At 43.4% G+C, this 21,205-nt stretch overlaps 1 protein-coding gene across 1 annotated transcript; it reads left to right on the top strand.

Moving 5' to 3' along the window:
• The first annotated feature begins 286 nt into the window (after positions 1-286).
• C1QTNF4 (C1q and TNF related 4) lies at positions 287-20,117 on the top strand. The gene is made up of 2 exons (XM_072864384.1): positions 287-687; positions 18,602-20,117. The coding sequence occupies exon 2, from the start codon at positions 18,607-18,609 to the stop codon at positions 19,708-19,710; it is 1,104 nt and encodes a 367-aa protein (XP_072720485.1). The 5' UTR covers positions 287-687; positions 18,602-18,606; the 3' UTR covers positions 19,711-20,117.
• The last annotated feature ends 1,088 nt before the right edge of the window (positions 20,118-21,205 follow it).

The raw sequence follows: 21,205 nt of genomic DNA on the forward strand, positions 1-21,205 counted from the left end.
GACACCGCCGGCGTGAGAGCGCTGCCCCGCGGGTCGCTTCGCCCGGGACTTGAGGGCGCTGCGCTCTCGCCCCGCCACCCCACGGCGGCCGGGCCGTCGCCCCCTCACCGCCCGGTCCCCCGGCCGGTGCCCCCGCTGGCGGCCTGCCCCGGGAGGGAGCAGGGCAGGGCGCTCCCCACGCCTCCCTCTGCCGCCGCAGACGCCGCCGTGGTGACTGGCTGGTGCGTAATCCCACGGCACCGGTTTCCAGCGCCCTCTTCTCCCGGGAAGGCAGCGGGGAGCCCAACCCGGCTTTCTCATACCGCCGCACCGCCCCGCCGCCCCCTCCCGTGTCGGCGCTCGCACTCCTCCCCCGCCCGCAGCGCCCGCGGGCGTCGTCGCCTGCCGGAGGCCGACCTGCTGCTGGCTGTGACAGGGGCGCCAAGCCCCTTCGCCCCGCCGCCCCCCTCCCCTTCCCCTCTCCCGCCCGCCCCCGGGCCCTCCTCCCGTCACTGATTCGGCGCCGGAGCCCCGGGTGCCCGAGCCCCCCTTCCCAGCCCCGGCCCCTGCCGCTGCCGCGGCTCCCGAGCTGTCAGTGCGCAGGCAGCGCCGCGGCCCCGCGCACAGCCCCGCGCCGCCAACGGCCGCCAACCGCCGCCAACGGCCGCCAACCGTCGCCGCGGAGCCGCCACCGCGGGGCGGCAGCAGGTACTGTGCCGGGGGAGCCGCTGCTGGCGGGGCCGGGCTGCACCTGAAGGGGAAGGGATTGGGATTGGGATCCCCCGGCCGGACAGGGGCTGTGGGAGGGGGGCCGAGGGTGGGCCTGCCCCGCGGCGGCGCCTGTAGGGAGGCCGTCGGTGCGGAGCGGTGCCCGGGCGGCGGCAGAGGGGCCGTCGGGGCTCTCACGGCGGCCGCCGTGGTTCTTGCGAAGGCGGGCGCTCGGGACACGCTGAGGTGTCCGAACCCGTGGCCTTCGGGGGCGGCGGGTAGGGCGCGGACGGCCGCCCGGGCGGGCTGCGCTCCCTCTCGGTCCCCACTGAGAGGCTGAACAATAGCAGGAAATGCCTGAGTTACCCCTCTCCCCTTTTATTTCCAGTATTAAATGGGTAGACTTTATGCGCGAAAGGGTATGAAATTTTGGCCCCGCTTAGCATGGAGCCGAGGTTGGAGAACCTCCCAGGGGCTGGCCATGGAGAAGGGCATCCTGGAAAATTCCCACAGGGGCAGTTTCTCAGGTGGGAAATAGCAGTAAGCTTGCATGGATCTCTAGTTTCCTGGGGGAACTGACTCCCAAGGGGCTTTCCTGAGACTAGCATACATGACTGATTCTGTAATGTACAATTTTCTGTCAGATAATCTAGCTTAATCTTTCTCTGTGTATGTGGCAATCCCACTGTCATCTCCTCAACCCACTCCCTAAAAGCTCCCAGGGAAGTGGGTCAGCATCTCCAGATGATGTTTCTATCAGACACTCAGTGAGTTTCTGCACTGCTGGCTGACTAGAAGGCAGCATTGTGACCCTTCAGTTTATGCACATACTGAATGAGCCGTGCTTCAATTATTCATTCTGATGCTATTGCAACCTTCTGCAGTTTCTCTTCTCCAGGGACATGATGTGTAACAAGACTTTGAAATACTTTGCCAATGAGGCTGCGATCCTATCTAGGCATATGGCAGCTGTTTGCTTCTCTAGCCATTCTTAAGGGTTAATTTATAACAGTGAAAGGTATGTCAAGGAAGAATAAGGATTCCTAGTAGGGCAGCATTACCCTCTGCATTCCTTCTGTTCCCCTCTAAAAAGCTGAGACCAAAGTACTGAATGGTTAGTGGACTAGGCTCTACAAATGAGTTTCGTATTTTCCAACTGGAAGAAAAAAAGCCTTCAAAGTACATTTGGTCTCCATAACAGAGAATCTATGGCTTCGACATGGAATTGATTTAAATCTGGTAATTTGTCAGTGTGATAGACATTCACTGTTTTGTAGATGAAGAAACTGGTGCAGAAATGAAATACATTGGAACCAGAGATTTGGCGGCAAAACTTGGAATCCCATTTGTTGTTATTTATGTTTTACTAGTGTGATCATCTGTCCATTGTGCTGTGCTCTCCAGAGAGTGGTCATTGATAAACTGAGAACCATTAATATTTTCCAAATGCAGGAGGCTGGGTGGACTCACAATGGCAGCAGCTATACTTATGGAAATACAGGATAACTATACTGTGACCTGTAGTCAAGCAGGTGTATAATAGCTTTTATATTCTCCATTTTAATGATAGACATACTTCCAAACAGCAGCAAGGCCGATTGTTGATCCCCAGTTCTTGGAATACTCACTCTTGTATCAAATCATAATGTAGATGAACACAGGCACACAGAGAAATACTGTGTGTCTAAGGTGTAAAAAGCCAAGATAATTTGAACCTTCTGTGCATAGCACCCAATAATATGAAGACCAAAAGAAAAAAAGGCCAGTGCTAGTGCAAAGTGAACATGCAGTGAGCCTCCAAGTGATCACTGTCATTCTGCCAAAATTTCCACATTCTTATGGTTGGCTATAGGCAGAGACCATTGAAATGAACTAATCTGATAGTGAAGGTAGATTTCCAAGGTGGAGAGTACCTCTGAGAATATAATATTATCAGCTAAGAAACATCTCCCTCCAAGAGGTACTCATCTCTACATTGACGCTAAGGCATGACAATAGAGAAAAAAATAGGGCTTAAAAATCCTAGAATCTTAAAAATGCTGAAGTCTAGAGCTTTGTTACCAGCATCTGAGGTCAGATGTTAGGATTTGGTGGGTTTTACTCCTGAACTCTTCCATTCACCTATCCTTTTAAATGACCGAAGTATGAAGTGTATGTTCTACTCCAAGGTGCACAGTTAAGGAAAATGATGTTCCACTTGCCTTAGAATTACAGCTTACTGACTAGTCTGTAGGGGCGAGGATCTTTGTACTGTCTTGGAAGACACGTTAAGGCTTGGCAATTTGATGGTTCATCATATGTTATTTCAAAGAATCTACCTGACTGACTCAGATTTTCACCCAGTAGAGATTAAAAGCTTCAGCTCTTACTTCTTGATTGACACCCAGAAATTTAGTATAGATCCCGTTGCCCAGCAGAGCCAAGCTGAAGTAAAGTCAGGACTTCTTATTTCCTTTCAGCTTTCCTTTACCTTTTCGCTTTGCCCCTATCCCAGGAAAGGAAATTTGCCTGATGCTCAAATGAAATAAGCCAGTAATACACAACTGCTGTGCTGCTGGCTCTCTTATCAATCCCTTGTCTCCCACCCAGTGCTTTCTTGTCCCTGTAAAGTCTCTCCCTAGTTGCATACTTCCTCCAGACAAGTTAGAGAGCAAAGGAGGATTTCCTGCTGCATCTAATCAAAGGTCTGAGGTTTCCAGCAGAGGTAACACAGCCAGAATCAGGAGATGATCACAGAGCAAGCAGTAAGTGGTTACTCCAGAGGCTAATAATTGATCACTAGGGCCCCATTGGGAAACAGTACAAATTCGTAAAGTTCTATTTCTCCCTCTTCACCCTCCAGCTGGTTAATTCAGCCCATGCATGTTTTCTGCTGTGCCAGGGCCTCAGCCGCTGTGCCAGGTCCTCAGCCACAGTGCCAGGAAAACAGTCCATGTTGGGTTAAGGAATCTGGGGAGACTATGGAAGTGGTTACTGGAATGAGAGCCAGAGCCAGATGTGAGAGTCAAGCCACTGTTGTCAGGAGGAATACCAGATCATCTTTATTCCTATGTACACAAAGGCTTACTATCTGCAAGTGCCTGCTTGTGACCACCACTGCTGGCGTTTGAGCTCTGAGGAAAGGAACCTGCAGTCCTTTGCTCAAGGGCAGATGCAAAAAAAATGTTTAGTCCATTGAAATCAACTAGCTGCCTTGGTGGACCCCTTCCAGTGTGTGCTGCTGGTGTAACTACAGTGAATGTAGTAAATGCTGAGATTTCTAATATATCCCTAAGTCTATGAAGAGAGCTGGTCACATCTTTCCCATTCATTGTTTCAGTATTCCAGCAGATTCTAACAGAACTGGCTTTTTTTCATTTTACATATTGAAAGATTTTTTTTGTGGCATAAGAGTGAGAGATTTAATTTGTTTTTTTAAAGTAAAAGTTGAGATTCTTGATCATGGTTCTACATTAATTTTAAATATTTGCTTTGGTGAGGCACAGGGCATAGCAGGTGAAGGAGGCTATAAACTGAGTAAACATGATTTTCTGAACAGGAAGATCTGTTTTAAATAATATCAGAAGATTCAGAGCTCATAATCTGTGTGCTTTTAGTCTGTGCCAGTCCTTCAGACAGGCCACAAGCTGCTTAAAACTGATATGATAGCTGTGTCGGTGTGTCCTGGATCTGCTTCTGTTCAGTGTTTTCTTAGATGACCTGGATGGTAATATAAAGAGTGGGTGTATCACATTTGCCAGGGACATAAAACTGTGAGACTCGAAATATGCTGGAGGAAAAGATTAGAATTCAAAATTATTCCAACAAATTGGAAGAACTGCTAGGAAAATAACTGGATGAAATTCCATAGGGATAAATGCAAGGTACTACAATAAGGCAGGAATAATCAACTGCATAAGCACAAGTAAGAAGCAAATGACTAGGATGCAACTCTGCAGAAAAGAATCTGAGTGTTACGATAGATCACAAGCTGAACATGAGTCAATGTCATGCTGTTGCAGATGAAGGCAAACATCTTGCTAGGATATATAAAGGACATATAGCCTGGAAGACATCTGAAGCAATCCTCCTGCTCTGTTCAGCATTGCTAAAGCCTCGGCTTGGAGGCTGTGTGAAGTTTTGGTTATTACACTTTGAGACAGGTGCAATTCAATCAGAGAGAGTCCAGAGAAGGGCAGCAGGACTCATCAGAGGTCTGAAAAATGTGACCTGCAAGATGATTTGAAAGAACTGAAATTATTTAGCCCGAAGACCAGAAAACTGGCAGAGGAATATTACAGTCTTCAGATACAAAATAGAGGAGGGAATGATCTTTTCTTTGGGCTCATGGTGAATGGAGCAGAAAGCAAGAAGTAGCAGAAAGAAAGATTATTTTAGACTACAGGAATAATTTTCAAGGACCTAGGATAATAAAAACTATTGAATATTTGGTTGGGGGAGGTTGTAAAGACTCCATCATTTTAAGAACAAGTTAGACAATTATCTCTGAAGAATTAAATTAGACTACTGATCCTATCATGGGAAAGTACCTTGGACTATTTGACATCTTAAGTTCTCTTCTAGACCATTCTATCATTTTATGAAGGCAACATGGTCATTTAATGTAAATGAAATAAAAGCTGTCTGCTGCCCTTGTTCTGATGTTTGTCTGATATCCAAGGGTAGCACAGCACCAAGAACACAGTGCCGCTCTTTCTGAAATGAGCCTGAAAGAAAAGTAGGAGCTTAATAGAAGATGGTTAAAAGAGGTCTCTGTTTTTGGAGAAGACATAGGGAATGGGACATTCTGATTTCCCTGGAGCAGATGCTTGACTGAATCTATGAATGCTGAAAACAATGATATGGAAGAAGAAAAATTAATGAGGATTAGCAGTCAGCAAAATTATCTGTACTGAAAATACAAACTCTTCTAGTATTTTACTCCTAGAATGAAAGACCATAGTCCAAAAATGCTTTTTTAGCAATAAAATGAAATAAAATAATGGAATTCAGAATAGGAATAAAATAAAGCATAGTTCTACAATTGATGTTTTTAGGCATTTATCCAGGGAGAGAAAATCTAGGTCCTGTAGTATTCATGGCTTAACATACATTGTTTAATATAAATGGAACAGACGGTCCCCTGTGCATGGCGAAAAAATGCTGGATCTCTGTGAGGAGACAGGTAGAAAGAAATAAGAGAGCAATGATCATCTTTTGGATGCTGCAGTGGAGAGCTGCACATAAGATCCTGAATAGAACACATTTTGAGTCCAACCAAAGAATTTTTTAGTCCTCTAAAGGGAGAAGGATTTTCATCTCTCCCCAGGCTTTAGACCTTTCCACTCAGACAAAAAGAAAAGCTCTTAGAGAAGTTAAAGACATACTGGGAGTAGTGGAAGTGGTTCTTATACCAACCAGGCAATAGGGAATTTTTTCTATGAAAACAGGTACTCTCTGGGACTGAAAGGCTGCAAAGCAACTGCTGGAAAGAATCTGTGTTGAATGAACAAGACAAGGAGAAAATGAAGAGTTAGGCTGTGCTTTTTAGAAGGCTGTTTTCATGGAGCTGTTGCTCAGTGAACTGTAGCATATTAGCATTATAATCTGTTGTCATTTAAACACTCTTACACTGGAATTATTCATAAATTGATGGAAATCCTCATATTTTGATTTACTCTGGGACATCTGAGCACAAACTGTGACACTATATAAGCTCTGATTGCTTTTCCCCCTGCCCCCATCTTCCATTGCTGCTTGAACACTTTGGGAAAAATAATGATTTGCTTAGAAAGCCAGTCGCTAGATGCCCCACATATTTCAAATTAAATTCACATCCCTTCCACCCAAGGACTGACCAGTGTTTCACATTAGCTTGTATTGCTTTGCCTGAGTTTATTTCATTGCTCCTTCTCCCATCCTTCCCTTTGCTTTCTTTACTTCTCATATGAGTATATGAAAACCAGCCTTTATTTGGGAGACAGAAAGGGTATCCAAAAGAAGGCTTACTGTCACCCAATGATAAACGAGGTTCAGCTTTGGAACAAGGTGGTTCTGGAAAGAGATAAAGAAAATGATAGCTAATATAAAAAATCTCCTTTTTACTAGTAGGAGGAGGCAACAAGGTGGAGGGGCTGTTCTCTAGGAAACTTGGGAGGAAATCTGAGACAGGCTGGGCAGAAAACTATGGAACATGCGGGAGGGGGTTCTGCAGACGGTAATCTGTTGGAAGCTGTTGATAATTGTCTTGAAAAGGAAAGGTGTTAGACAGAAGTAGCTAGAAGGAAAGTAGGGACTGAAAGAGTTTGAGTAGAGGGAGCACTGGCTTGAAATATGAACTGAATATGAACATTTGGTTTTAGGGTGCATGGCTGAAATTTCTTAGTCTGGTTGTGAGGAAATTGTGTAGGCTATTGCAAATGGCACTTCTGTCAGTATGAGCTGCATATTTAATGCAATGTAACAATATCCAAGCCTGCTTTAAATAAAGCATCTGCATAACAGTGTTCAGAGCAGCCATATCCTTCATGTTAATTCTTTTTTTTTTTTCTTTTATATTATGTCCAGTTAGGGTCTAAAAGTTACGTAAAATGTGCCAGTGGGTTGCTGCAGTCATTATTTCAGTATTTTAGCAAAATTCTTTTCCTATAAGCAAAAATCAGAGGCAGCAGCTTCAAGCTGTCAAAGACAGTTTTGCCTAGGAGGGAACTGGCTGGTCACGCAGATGAGCCTGGAATCTGTGAACACTTGACAGGCTCTGAGCGCTTTCTCACTGTGAATGAGGAACTGATGAGTGAACAGCAGTGTCCAGCAGCGCTTTTTGATGGTAATGCCAAAGCCTTTTACCAGCAGCTTCCCGGTGCAGATGGAGTTTTACAGAAATAGTCACACAAGCATTTCTACTGCCATTATGAGGGGACTGGCGTTTTTTAAATACTGGAAACAATATAAAGCCAGAAAGCAGATATGGGAAAACTTTGTAAAACTGTGTGTCTATTGCGGAGATTCTTCAGCAAATGCTTCTCTCTGTCCCTCCAGCCAGGGCAGTAGATTCTGTGTTGTGGGCAGCAGCACCTCTGTGTCAGATTGTCACAGAAAAATCCAAGTTCAAAAGCACAACTGTGAAAACTTGACTTGTACAGTGTTTAAGGGAGGAACTTCATACCTCCCTGTTGAAGAAGAGGACAAGCTGATTAAATCCATGGACCAATATATACTCAAAGTTTAAAAAGTGGAAGCAGAAACTGGGGTTTTCCTGAAGATATCAGCTATCAATTCACAGCCTTGGGATGTCTCATTTGCACCAACTATAGCTTTCTGATAAATAGTTGTTAGTAAAATGTCTAAAAAATTGAAAGGGCCCAGGTTCCAGCTGTCTATAGGCATTCCTCAGAGAGGTGTCATTACAAGGGATTTGGCAGGAAAGACCACTGGAAATGGGGAACTGCACATTGCTGATCTTGAAGGGTTGGTATTAACAAAAATGACAATGACTAACTTTGCTAACTTACTTTGCTACTTTTAATGGTGTATCTGTAGACATAAAAGAAAGAATGCTACTGGGCCAAGAATTTTATAAACCTGATTCATCAAAAGCAAATGATACTGAAGAGCACTATGTGTATTGCAGAATTTCATTGTTAATCAAGAACTTCTGTACCACCCAGAGTAAGTCTGGGTCTCAAGAGACTGGCCAGTAACAACAATGGGGGTAGTCACATGCAATGATTATTCTTTAAATGATTGTTTCTTGACCTGCCTACCAATTTACTGGGTATGAAAGCCACAGGATTGTCATGTCAGACAATTAGAGAACAGGACCAGAAAAAAGACTCATTAGCGTATCTGGACTTTGACTGACACCTCCCTTTCCCCAAACAGAGTTTGGCAGAGCAGAGTTTTAATTCTGGAATAATACAGCTCTCTGCTTTGGTGCTGAGCACATGATGCTGGTTTCTTCCCCATTCTCTAGCTCCAGGCCTGTGTCCTGACCCAGCAGGAAGAGGAGCAGAAAGGAAGATGCCAGAGCAGAGATGGAAGAACACAGATCTTAATGCCTTTTACCACCTTCTTCACTAAACTAGGGCTCAGTGAATTTCCAAATGGAGATGTTGCAGCATGTTGGCAGTGAAGAGCAGCACTGCAGTGCAATTCACAGTGTTCTCTGAGTATCTAAACAGTAATGAAACAGCAGGGCATGAAAATAAATGAATGTGATTTTTTGGCTGAGTGTGATGGCAGATGTTAAAAGACAGCATGCTTTCCTGCCTTACCTGTCAAGACAAGAAAAAAAGCTCCCAAGGAAAGCAGCACTCCTGTAGGCAAATGCCCTAGTACAGATAGAGTTTTTTCAGATGGATTTGCACAGCCTGCTGTCAGAAAATACCAGTCAATAGCATCTGACATTTCTCAAAGTATGTTATAGTGCAGCCTTTGATGGATAAAAAGACCAAAGCAATTATGTTTCCATTGATGAAACATAGTGTTACAAGTTGATCTATCAAGCAAAGGGAACTGAATCTCATCTGTTCTGAAAGTTTTCCATAAGTGCAGGTAATCAAGAGGGGGACCAGAGTTACGCAACTTGTGAACATCTTTGGTTGCGTTGCTAAATCAACTCTTAGCAGTCAGTGAGCTCAGACATGACTAGGAAACAAAAATGCTTTTTGTTGTTGTTGCATGTAATCCCAGCTGGCACTCAGCTATCCATTAATTCCCTAGGGAAAACTACTGGACTCCACAGGCTTATGCTAACTTGTGATTTGATGATCAGCCAGCAAGAACCAGCATATTCCCTCTAGCTTTTACCCAGGTGGGTGATGTGGCAGGTCTTAGAGCAATGACTGCAGGGCAGCATTCCGGTGAGTGGGGGAACAGGTTGGCACAGAGTTCCAGGGGAAATGAGAATTATGTGCCCACTCAAGTGAGAGAGAGAAAAAGAAGGTGTGTCTGTGCAGCTAGAGAAGAAAACAGACAAGAAAAATCTAAAACTTGTTCCTTTTTTTGATTAGGACCTTACATAGCAGTGAAATTAAAATCATATATTGGCTGATACAAAGTGCAGGAGCACAGACTCACAGAAAGGAAATTGAGGACATAAAACCATTACAGAGAGGACAATGAACAAACCTTAAAAGTACACCACAGCTTCCAATATCTCTTATAATATCTCCACAATCTCATGTACAACAGTCTTCAACAGGAAGGTATAACACAAAAGTTGTGATTCCTGTAATGTGCAGACAGTCAAAATTACTTTCCTATTTAGTGCACCTTCATGGGTGGCAGGTTCCACAGGTTCCTATTAATTCCTGGACAAATAAACTACTATTAACTGATGCTTTCATTCTTAATGAAGGGATGAGAGGAGAACATGAAAGAGTCACTGCAAGATTTTTCCCAACTGATGGTGCTGTACCTGACATCCAGGTCTGCTGGATGGCTGGGCATGTGAATGAAAGTGGCAGTATAGAACAGGAAGGAATGCCAGTACAGCCTGTGTTTAACTGGAACACTTACTCTCATCCTGATGAAATTTCCTTTAATGTCTATAAGTATTTGTTACAACTAAGGATTGAAAGAAAATTGACAAATAGGGCATCAACTCTGAGAACAGCATAGGAACCTCCTCTTCTGGTCTGCATGGTTGGAGGATTGAAATATTCATTCAGCTGCACTGAAGGAAACTGCTGCTTAGATGCATAGAGGAAAGTGTGGTTTAAAAAAATCAAACAATAACTACCTATACTGTAGATACCTACCTATACTCTAGATACCTACCTATAGTCTCTGAACTGTTGCTAGACTTTCATTTGTTAACAGAAAGAGTGGGGATTATCCCAAGAGCTAACCTTTCCTTCACTGGAAGGAAGTGGGGTAGAAAAACTGAGCCATGGTATGTAATAAAAAACCAGAAAGAATAAAGGAGTTAGAATCTGAGTTGATTCCAGAGTACTGATTCTAGCGTCATTCTGCCCACCTAGAATTTCCACTTTGTCACTCACAGGTCAGTTTACCATATTGATTATAATGCAGAGATTTTTGTTTTTTTAAAATGTCCCTAAGGATGTGAGCTACACCACCACTTCAGGAAAACCTGAGAACAAGCTTGTGTTCAGTGTGGCTGTCTAAACAGCCTTTTCATTCTTCATCAACCCTTTAAAGTCTCCATGCTTCATTAACTCTTGGGAAAAACATTCATCTTTTTCCTGCCCAAACTCTTGCTAAAAGAGAAAAATTACAAGAGTAGTCTGTGATGCTGAACCCATCTGCGTCTTCCTTAGGCTCCCAATTTTTGTCTCCAACCTGGAAATGTCTTCTGCAAACACTTCTAAACTTTCTACTTCATTCCCTCTTAAGGGAGTCTCTCATGGTCTGTATAGCCGTTATCTTCCTTTTCACATTCTTCTTTAACACGGCTGTGGTACTAACTGGATCTTGCTTGTTGAGTCCAGCTGGTCAGATGATGAAATGGAACCACCTTATTTGCTGATTCTCTCACTTTAACACCTTTAATACTGCAGGGTTTGGGGTTTTTTTTCCAGACTTTATAATACCATAGTAAAAGTAAGAAATCTTATGCTACATTTGCTTGTTATTACCTATGTCCCATATCCTATGTCTTCTAGACTGTAAGCATCTTTTAAAAGCTCTTCTACAGAGTCCAGCAATGTGCAGTTCAGCAGGCTACCAGCTTCTTTGCAGACTACCATGGTTTAAATATCTTAAGCCAGGTGAGAAGTTTAAAGTAAAATCATCCCTGTAAAATCATCCCTGTCTTGTTCATTTTTAAATAATAATTTCCCATTTGCCTTTGGAGTAGCCTGAGTTGTGCTGCTTGTGCTCAGCATTCTTCCTCATAAGCTGTCTGTCACTCCAGTAGGTCTGTTGCTGGGGCAGTCTGTCTAGCAGCGTCCCTGTGCTTCATATGGTTTTCCCTCCACAGCCAAAGCAAAAAAACCAGGACTTCTGTGAAAAAGTCCTCCTGCTACATGGCATCCAGCCCAGTCACCTGGAACAATGAAATTACCCTCTACTCCATTCTCTGAGGTCTCTGTGCCTTTCTGTCTCTTTAGAGCTAGCTTTTGCACTGGCCAGTCTGCCTTTTGGAGCCTTTCTCTCTCTCTGTCTTAACTGATAACTTTATGGTATATGCTGCCAAAGTGTCAGTTACTTCCTTGTAACTATCAAAATATCTCTTGGTATTCCAGGCCAGACTGTCTCTGTTAATCCTTTATGCCAGTGTGATCTGCCTTCTGGTGCAGCAATCTGGTTCCTCCTGGAGAGGTGGGACACTTCAACAAAGCCTTGTTCAACAGGCTCAGCATCTCTTGTGCACACCAGGAGAAAGAAATGCACACATAAACCAGGCTAAAAAAGGAAATTAGGTTTGGGGGTAGGAAAAAAGATAGTTTAACTTTGGCATTGCTGTAACTGTAACTGGATCCATGCAAAAATTCCTACTATTGAAATGGTATTTTATGTCTAAAGGTAGCAGTGTTAAATAAACACTGCACAGCAACAGACTTCTGGCTTTCTCAAGCTGTGGTTTCCAGTCTTCTCTGGCCTATGCTTTCACAGAAACTGTTCATCATTGAACTTATTCCCAGCAATGGCTAGTTTTTTTCACTACTTAACGCTGGTGTGATTTCAATGACAGCTTATCAACAGTTTGTTTAACTGCATGTGCAGAACAACTTTATAGTATTCAACACATTTTATGAACTACCATTTAAACTCAAATGTTCTAATGATCTTCTGATCAGTGCTAGAGTATGTTTCTTTGCTTTACAGTTTTTAGTCTTGTTTGCTTGAGGAGTGTGTATGTGGTGGAGAGTTGGGTTTGTGTAATTTGTTCATTTAGAAAAGGACGTAAAAAAAATTATGTTATGTTTTAAAGCATTAGTCTGTTAGAATAACTCCTTGGTCCCACCTAGGGTTTATTCAGCCATCTTCTCTACTAAAACACCACTTTGTCTGTCTAAATTAATATATTTTTAAATATACATAGTAGCCAAAACAGAAGACACAGTGTGTCACCCTGGCACTTCAAATGTGTATAACAAATTTCTTTGAATGTTGTTATAGGAAGAAAAATCTTAATGTCAGAACTATCGTGTTTCCATTTTGATCAGTGAATATACATCATCTTATATATCATCATTTTAGCTTAAATAGAGTTGTTAGGGCTTCGGTTGAAATATAGCAGGTTTAATTAATATTGTGAAGTGCAGGCTAACTTTAGAGGCTTATGCCAAAATACAGTCTCTCCATTTCCTTTTCCTGAGTATGGCTGGAGTTGAGGCACTTCAAAAGAATTTTTGTCTCCACAGATCTTTGAGTACACAGAAGCTGGTTTATTACGTTAAAGGACTCCCAGGACTCAAGGAAACATTTAAAATTAAGTACTTTCTGTATTAATGCCATACAGTTCTGTCATTCAAATTATGGCTTATAGCATCCTGAATGCTTCAGACAATGTTTTACCTCTCAGGATTGTTCCAGAGTTCAAAAAACCACATTCATCAAAAGCAGAGAAAGGCCAAAGCCATAAGTGAATCCCTAATTTTGTCACACAGTACTCTTTATACAGATTTTGCTTTTGAGGATCTGCTACAATTTATTTCTCCTTGATGTTGGAAGAAGTGATGCATTTGCATCATTATCTGATGCTCTTAATCTGTATCAGATGAGTGGAACAGACAGTATGTAGTATCTGGGAAAAAAAAATCTTGCTAACTGTAGTCCAAGAAGGCTGTTCATTATACAGGCTTTCACTGATTCAAATAATTGAAACATTTGCAGCTGTCCTTAAATATTAGAGTGAGAGCTAGGAAGAACAGGGCTTTGCTCTTGTAGCTTACAGGATTTTAAGAACTTTTACTAACAGTTAATTCAACTGCACTGCTTCACTTTTGTTTCATATGTCATTCTTAAGTGATCCTCTGGGTAAAACTCCCAGTGAAATTAAAGGACTCTTGCCTAAGGTAGGACTAGGGAGTCTAGCTTATTAATATTTTGGAATAAAAAGAAAACCCTTGTGAGTTTTACAAGAAGATCTGGCCTGCAAGGCTAAAAATGGGGTGACCTTTCTATTATTGAAAGTCCTTTTCTAAATCCATGGATATCAGTAGAAGAGTAAAGCTAATTGTCTTTCCGCTGGTGGATTGATTCTGTTCCAGGCCAGCACAAAGCTATTAAAGTTTCCTGGGTCATGCAAATGGTGAATTCTGTCTCTTTCTTTTCAAAACAGATTTGCAACTCCTGTTCTGCTATGTGAGTCACTGCCATTTTAGCCCCTTCTTTTCAGGTCATTAATTTAATGTCAGTGCCTTTGAGAACTGTTTAGCTCCATCATGTGTTTTGTGCTTCCTATTCCAAAATTAGTTTCTTGACTTCTTCCCTGTGGGCTGCTGTCCCTATTGGTACTGCCTAGTGTAAAGGCAGTAGCATACCTTGTTTATCCCTTGGGTCTGCTTAGCTTCATTGCATACTTCCGTGGTGTTACCACAATAAGGAATGGTAGGGTAGGGGACAAAGAGCCCCGATTCATATGTAGATATAATGAGAATAACACAGCTGCTATGTATGACACATGCATGGCCCGGCCCGTGCTGAAGACCCACTTTTCTCCTCTGGCTTGGGTCTTTCACCTCACTCTGTAGTTTTAAAACTTATGCCATAGCATGAACTTAAGGCTGATACCACCGTGTCCATGGCCAGCCTCACATCCCTGGTGCTATCTCTTCCCTGCTGGAAGAAAGCTATCCCAGTAAAAGACTTGGGCACCAGAAGCATTTGCTGGGGGAGCAACAGAGCATTTTGGAAGCTTTACCTTTCAGACCTACTACGCTAGATACTCAAGTCCAAGAGTTGTCGTGAGTTGCCTCTGTTTATGGCAGCTCTGTAGCTAGCTGAGTCTTCCTAATGATTGGCAAATTATTGTCAGACTGGTTTAGTGTGAGAGGCAGTTATTAGATACTTTCTAAATTATTTTAAAAAGATAAAGAACCTAAATAGTCCTGAAAGTGGTGAGTGGGAGCTGTCAAGGAAACAACTTGCTAATGGAAACACAGCATAATTAACTGCCTTATTTAAATGACTTGCCAGTAAGTTATTGGGAAGAGCTGATAAATAAGGGACTGCAGCAGCAGAGAGTCTTTGCAACTATAACTGAGTGATCCAACCTTTTTCAAAGTGACCTTATTGCAAAGAAATTAGCTTTGGGACAGAAGCAGGGATAGTGGCCATTTGAAGGAACATAAGGTCAGATTCACTACAGAGTTTATTAAACTGTTTTGTCTTTTTGTGGTTTTTTGGCCAGCAGTGACATGCTTGCAGTATATTCCCTGACTCCCGGATACGCTGAGCGAGCTATCGAGCACAGGCAGCGCTTTAGAACCAGGCTGGTTAGTGTGGCTAAAAAAGCAAATGCCAAATCCTTTCCTGTCATTTCTTGTCTCAAGAGCGTGGAGCCATGTCACAGTCATCCTGGTTCTCCATGTGGCCACACCATGGTGATCATTGGAATAACAATGGATGAGTATGAATCAGAAACATCTAATAGCCCTTATAAGTTTGCCTTTAGGGCTTGGTTTTCTAAGCTGGAAGCTGAAATGAGCCTGCCGTGCTAGATGTAGCACTCTGCATTCTGCAAAAATAATATTGCTGAACCAGAGGCTGAGCTCACAGTGTGACAGTTTGGGATTTAGGTCTTGGTGGGATGTTAGGGCCTATTAGTATTGTTTAAATGGTAGCAATGGCCAAAAGCTGTACAGACATGGGAAGAGAGAGAGTCTTTGCCCTGAGGAGCTCACAAACTAAATGGCCAAGTGAGCAAAAATAAAGACAGCATGAAAGGAGATGCATGGCAATTAGCTGTGGCTTAATAGTTCCATTGAAAATGCTTTCTTAAATTAATTTTCTGGATGAAAGATAGTCCATCAGACCTGCCGTTAGCTGGTTAGTTCAATGTAAGTGTCATGGCTAGGGTTAGTAGCAAGTTAATTTTCAACTGTGAGAAGGCAGTAGCTATGGGAATCAGTTACAGAATCAGGAATCATGATTTAGGAGGTCTCTAGTCCGACCTCCTGCTGAAAGCAGGGCCAACACCGAATGCAGACCAGGTTGCTCACAGCTTAATCCAGTCTGGTCTGGAAAACTTCCAAGGATGGAGATTTCACAATCTCTCTGGGCAAACTGTTCCATTCTTAATTGCCCTCAGTGTGAAATTATTTTGCTTATATCCGGTCTGAACCTTCGCCTTTGGATTTTATGACCATTGTCTCTTATTCTCCCACCATGCACATCAGTGAAGAACCTAGCTCTGTTGTCTCAGTAACCTTTTCATGGGTACTGGAAGGGTACTACTAGATCCCCTCAAAGCTTTCTCTTCTTCAGGCTAAACAAACCCAGTTCTCTCAGCCTCTCCTTATAGGGCAAGTGCTCCAGACCCCAACCATCTTGGCTGCCCTCTTCTGGAGTCACTCAATTGTCAACTAAAGGGGAATAATCACTGCCTGTGGTTACTGGCTACATTCTGTTGATGCACCACAGTGTGTTGTTAGTTTTCATTACCTGCAGGGCATAGCGCTAACTCGAGTATAAATTATTGTTCTCCAGGACTCCTAGATCCTTTTCAGCAGCACTGATCCCCAGCCAGTTAGTCACCACACAGGGTTAGTCCATCCCAGGTACAGGAATTTGCATTTGTCCTTGCAGAATTTCTTTTCAGTCCATCCCTCCAGCCTGCCTAGGTCTCTCTGAACAGCAGCCGTGCCTCCAAGTATATTGACAAACCCCCTGTTTTGGTGTCATCTGCAACCTTGATGAGTGAGCATTCTGTCTCCTTCTCCACGTCATTGATAAAAAATATTAAAGAGGACATCTGAAATTAAATATTCAACACTAGCTCTTGAGCCTGACAACCCAGACAGTTTTTCACCCATCTAGTAGTCCACCTATCTAGATTGTAACATCACAACTTGGATACAGGAATGCTCTGGGATGCTGTAACAAAAGCCTTGCTAAAAGGTAGGTGACATCCACTGGTCCCTTCTCACAAGAAGGCAATCAGTTTAGTTAGACATGATCTACCCTCAGTTGATCAACATATGCTAAATGTCATGTCCTTTGCCTAGAAATGTGTTCCAAGAACAGTCCATGATTTTCCCAGGGACCAAAGTGAGGGGCTAACTGGCCAACCATCCTGTAGTTCCTCAGTTTGTCTCACTTGTCCTTTCTGAAGAGGGGTGCAACATTTGCCTTTGTCCAGTCACCAAGGACCTCCTATGATCTCCGTGACCTTTCAAAGATGATAGAGAGTGGCCTCAATATGACATCAGTCAGCTCTCTCAACACCCTTCAGTGCAGCCCATGGGGTCCCATGAATGTGTTCAGGAGAAGCAGGCTAAGTTGGGAAAAACATTCTAAATTCAGGGGCATGGAGGAAAATACTGAGATGTTTGTGAGAGAAGTGATCTAATGTGAAATTAGGACATGGATGGATTTTTCTTTTCGTCTTTGCTAGTGTGTCACTTTCATGTAATTAGGTGAGAATATAATTCATTCTTGGGGTCATATCTATTAGAGCTGCATTTCAGATTTCAGTTTTACTCTCAAGTGTGAAAGAGCAGGGACTGTAGGTCAAGCTGAATTCCTGTTGGTGAGTGATTCTAGGTATCGCATCTTGACAAAACAGGATCCCATTGCCATCTCACAATCTATGTGGATTCCATCTGCTTTACTTCTATTACTAGGTCATCCCAGTTGATTCAAGTATTTACCCCTTTATCCTTTTTAATTTAGGATTTGTCTTCACCCCTCCCCCCAATGAGTAGCATGTTTTGCTCCTGTTCTGCTGGTCTGTGAATTCATTGTTTGCGGGCTGGCAAGGCACCAGTTCTGGGGTGACAGATGGGCCAGACTGCAAACCAGGCAGTTGCCTCCCAGCCTGAATGATATTTTAATAAGCACAGAGAGGTGACAGAGAGAGGCGCTTCTCACTGGAATGACTGGCAGTTTTGTTTTCAGCCTGAAAGCACTAATAGATGATTTTTGGCCTCAGTCCAAAAAAAAAATCACAGAAACCAGAGGCAGAAAATCCCATTAGCTCCTAACTTATCCCTCTTTTTTAAGGGTCAAAGAAGTTTTTTCTCTCTGGTCTATTATCCAGATAGGCAGTTGTTTCCCTGGTTTTGGTATTTCAGTTGTCTCTCAGGGATTCTATACTTTGGGAGACTTGCCTTTTATTTATCTTTTGTTTTCCTTCTTTTTCTCATTTCATTTATTTTCTCCATTGTCTTCCTTCCTTCCCTAAACAACCCCTCTTCTTCTAGTTTCTTTACACTCTTCACAGATTCATGGTGAAGTCTGTCTGAATAATGGGGTCTACCAAGGTACTTGGCTTCCAGCTTCCACATCCCATGAAAGAGATAGTGCAGTGCTAGGCAATGGCATCTGCACAGAAATCTCTAGAGCATATGTCCTCTTCTCCCTGCCCTTCAGCTGTATCTCAGTTGTATAATACAGGGTCTGTGAAGGGCTTTTTTTCATCCTTGGTCTTGTGAATAAAAGCACTACAAAAGGGAGCTCTGGCAAAGCCCCAGAAAGCTCTGAGATCCCTCTGCAGTGTGAGCAACACAGTGTTTTCCAGACAAGTTGTAGGACAGCCAGGCTTTCAAAGGAGAAGATTCTTTTTCTTCCCACGAGTACAGGGAAAAAAGGTCCAGCTCTTGCTAGGAAAATATCAAAATGGTGCTGGGATCTGAACTGAGGTATGGTCCTGTACACTGATCAGAGAATGCACTGGAAAATTCTCAATATTTGGACATAGACCTTCATGTCTATTTAGCAAGATTCAGGTCTGGGTTTCAACTGGAGTATGAGCTGGAAATTAATGAGATTCCTGATAAAATATGCTTCTTTTTCCTTTCAGATACAATGATGACACTGAAGGTTCAGATCCTGTTTGGCTTCCTTTGCTACATGATTTTTCTGCCTACAGATGGCTTCCCAGCAGACACCAGTACGGAATTTCGCTCTGCTTTCTCTGTGGCCAGAACCAGCAGCATGGAAGGGAGCTCTGAGATGGTCATTACCTTTGACAAAGTGTATGTGAACATTGGCAATGACTTTGATCCCAAGACTGGATTGTTCCGCTGTCGGATCCCTGGAGCCTACTACTTCTCCTTCACTGTTGGGAAATACCCAAAGAAAAACTTGTCTGTCATGCTGATGAGAAACAAGAATGAGGTGCAAGTGATTGTGTATGATGAACATCACCGCAAGGAACGGAAGGTAGCCAGCCAGAGTGCCATGCTGCAGCTTGACTACGGTGACACAGTTTGGCTGCGTTTACATGGAGACCCCAAATATGCTCTTTACAGCAACGTGGGCCCCTATACAACTTTCAATGGCTACCTAATCTATCCAGACACTTCTGCCTTCTTCCAGAATGCTCTTAGCTCTCAAGAGCTGGGGCCACACCATCACACTATTCAGCAGCTTCCCGGAGAGCAGAATGAAGCTTCACAGCGACACGTGTTATCTGATCAACCAAACAGAGAACAAGACCCTCGTTCTGCATTTTCTGTTGCCCGCTCACAAAGTCTCCTGGGGACAGATGACAAGCAAACCCAGCACGAGCCAATCACATTTGACACAGAGTTTGTGAACATCGGAAAAGATTTCAATTCCTCCACTGGCATCTTCTCATGCCGTATACCTGGTGCATACTATTTCTCCTTCACCATTGGCAAAATGCCCTTCAAGACTATGTCAGTGAAACTTATGAAGAACCACAATGAGGTGCAGGCCATGATCTATGATGACAACCACTCCAAGAGGCGGGAGATGCAGAGCCAGAGTATCATGCTGCCTCTGCAGTATGGGGACACTGTTTGGCTCTACAGCCATCAGCACGATGGCTATGGTGCCTACAGCAACCATGGCAAGTACATCACCTTCACAGGCTTCCTGATCTATTCAGAGGCTCAGCCAAAGTGGCTTCCAGGTGCCAGCTCACCCCAAGGGTCAAATAATTAAACGCAGATGTGAAAGGAGCATAAGAAAAGCCAAGGTGCCATGAACTTGGGTATAGCTCCTCTTCGGATATCATCCTCTACTTTGAGCATGCTATCATGTGTCCAGTGCTTTCCCTATGCTGCACGCTTGTGCCCTGTCCGCAGGGCCACTGCTGTGTCTGCCATTCATCCATAGAAAGGTCTTTACAGGTTGTATGTGTGTGTCCTGTGTTGGTGTCTGATTTAAGCATAAAGCATGAGGTAGTTTTGGGGCAGGGGTGGGGCAGTGTAGTGAGATGCTGAGGATCAGGGAACCACTGCAGTAATGTTACTGCAGATCCCCATCATGCAGAAAGCAAAGGATGTGGTGGCTTTCCTTGCATATCTGGGGAGGGAATAAATGTAATGAAAATGAATGTAATAAAAATACAAAAGATGTAAAATTTTCTCAGATTGGAATTTGTTGTTATTTGTGAGACTTGTGTGCTTGTCACTGCCTGAGGTACCAGCTCAGGAAGGAAAGGAGCATGGTGATCGTACGAGCTGCAGTATGTGTTACTGAGCCAGTCTGTCTGTGTACACTCTTTTTTATCATTCGTGTGTGTAAAGTGTTGGTACCTCTTATGATTTTATTGCAAGTTTCACAATATTTGGTGCTTTTCTTAATCTGAAGTTGCTGAAGTCAGGAAGCTGTGTTTGAGAATCTCAGCTTCCATTTAATGACAATAATACATTTAGAAACAAACAAAAAAGTAGGCTTCTGGCCCTTGTTGTAAAGGATGAGGGCTCAAATCTATGAACGGGCCATCCTCTGAAAGCTCAGAAGCAAGGTAAGTAAGAAGAATAAAAAAATATATTTTTAAATCTCTTAATATTTGGGTCAGGAGCAGGCTCATAATGTGTAAGTGTGGCGTAGTATCATGCTGTGCAAAGGCAGTGTTGACTGCAGGGGCATTAGATTCTCCAGAAATTAGCTCCTTGAATGCAAGGGTATGGCTAGCCTGCCATATGCTGTATCGGTAACCTAGTGCAAACGGGATCAAAGGTACCATTAAGTGATGTTTTCAGCATCTGTGTTCCAGTGGTTTCTTACACACTGTGTTCCGCCGAGCCGTACCGCTGCCGTAGGGAGACTGGTATGGCTGTAGAGGGCACTGGTGTGTTCCTGCAGGGCGGTCGGGGCTGACGGCAGGATTCACCCGGGCGGGTAGTAAGAAACCGGGAGGCTGGGGGCTTCATCGTAGTGCGCTTGGTGCTGTTTCAGTTGAGCTAAACTCTGGTTTGTCTCCCAAACTGCATAAACTGCAAGTGTGCATCATCCTGAGCGTGCACGAAACTTTGTGACAGCACTTGAGTTTAATTTATAGCCTGCTCAACACATAGCAATGCTCTTAAACTGATCCTAACAAAATCCTGGGCTCAAAACAGTGCATTTGCATCCGAGTCACCAAGCCAACCCCTCAACCTTTACCCAGACATTCATATAGCTCAGACCGTATATTCTCCAGCAAGACAAT

Source organism: Ciconia boyciana, chromosome 6, assembly GCF_034638445.1.
Source record: "Ciconia boyciana chromosome 6, ASM3463844v1, whole genome shotgun sequence".
Taxonomy (NCBI): domain Eukaryota; kingdom Metazoa; phylum Chordata; class Aves; order Ciconiiformes; family Ciconiidae; genus Ciconia; species Ciconia boyciana.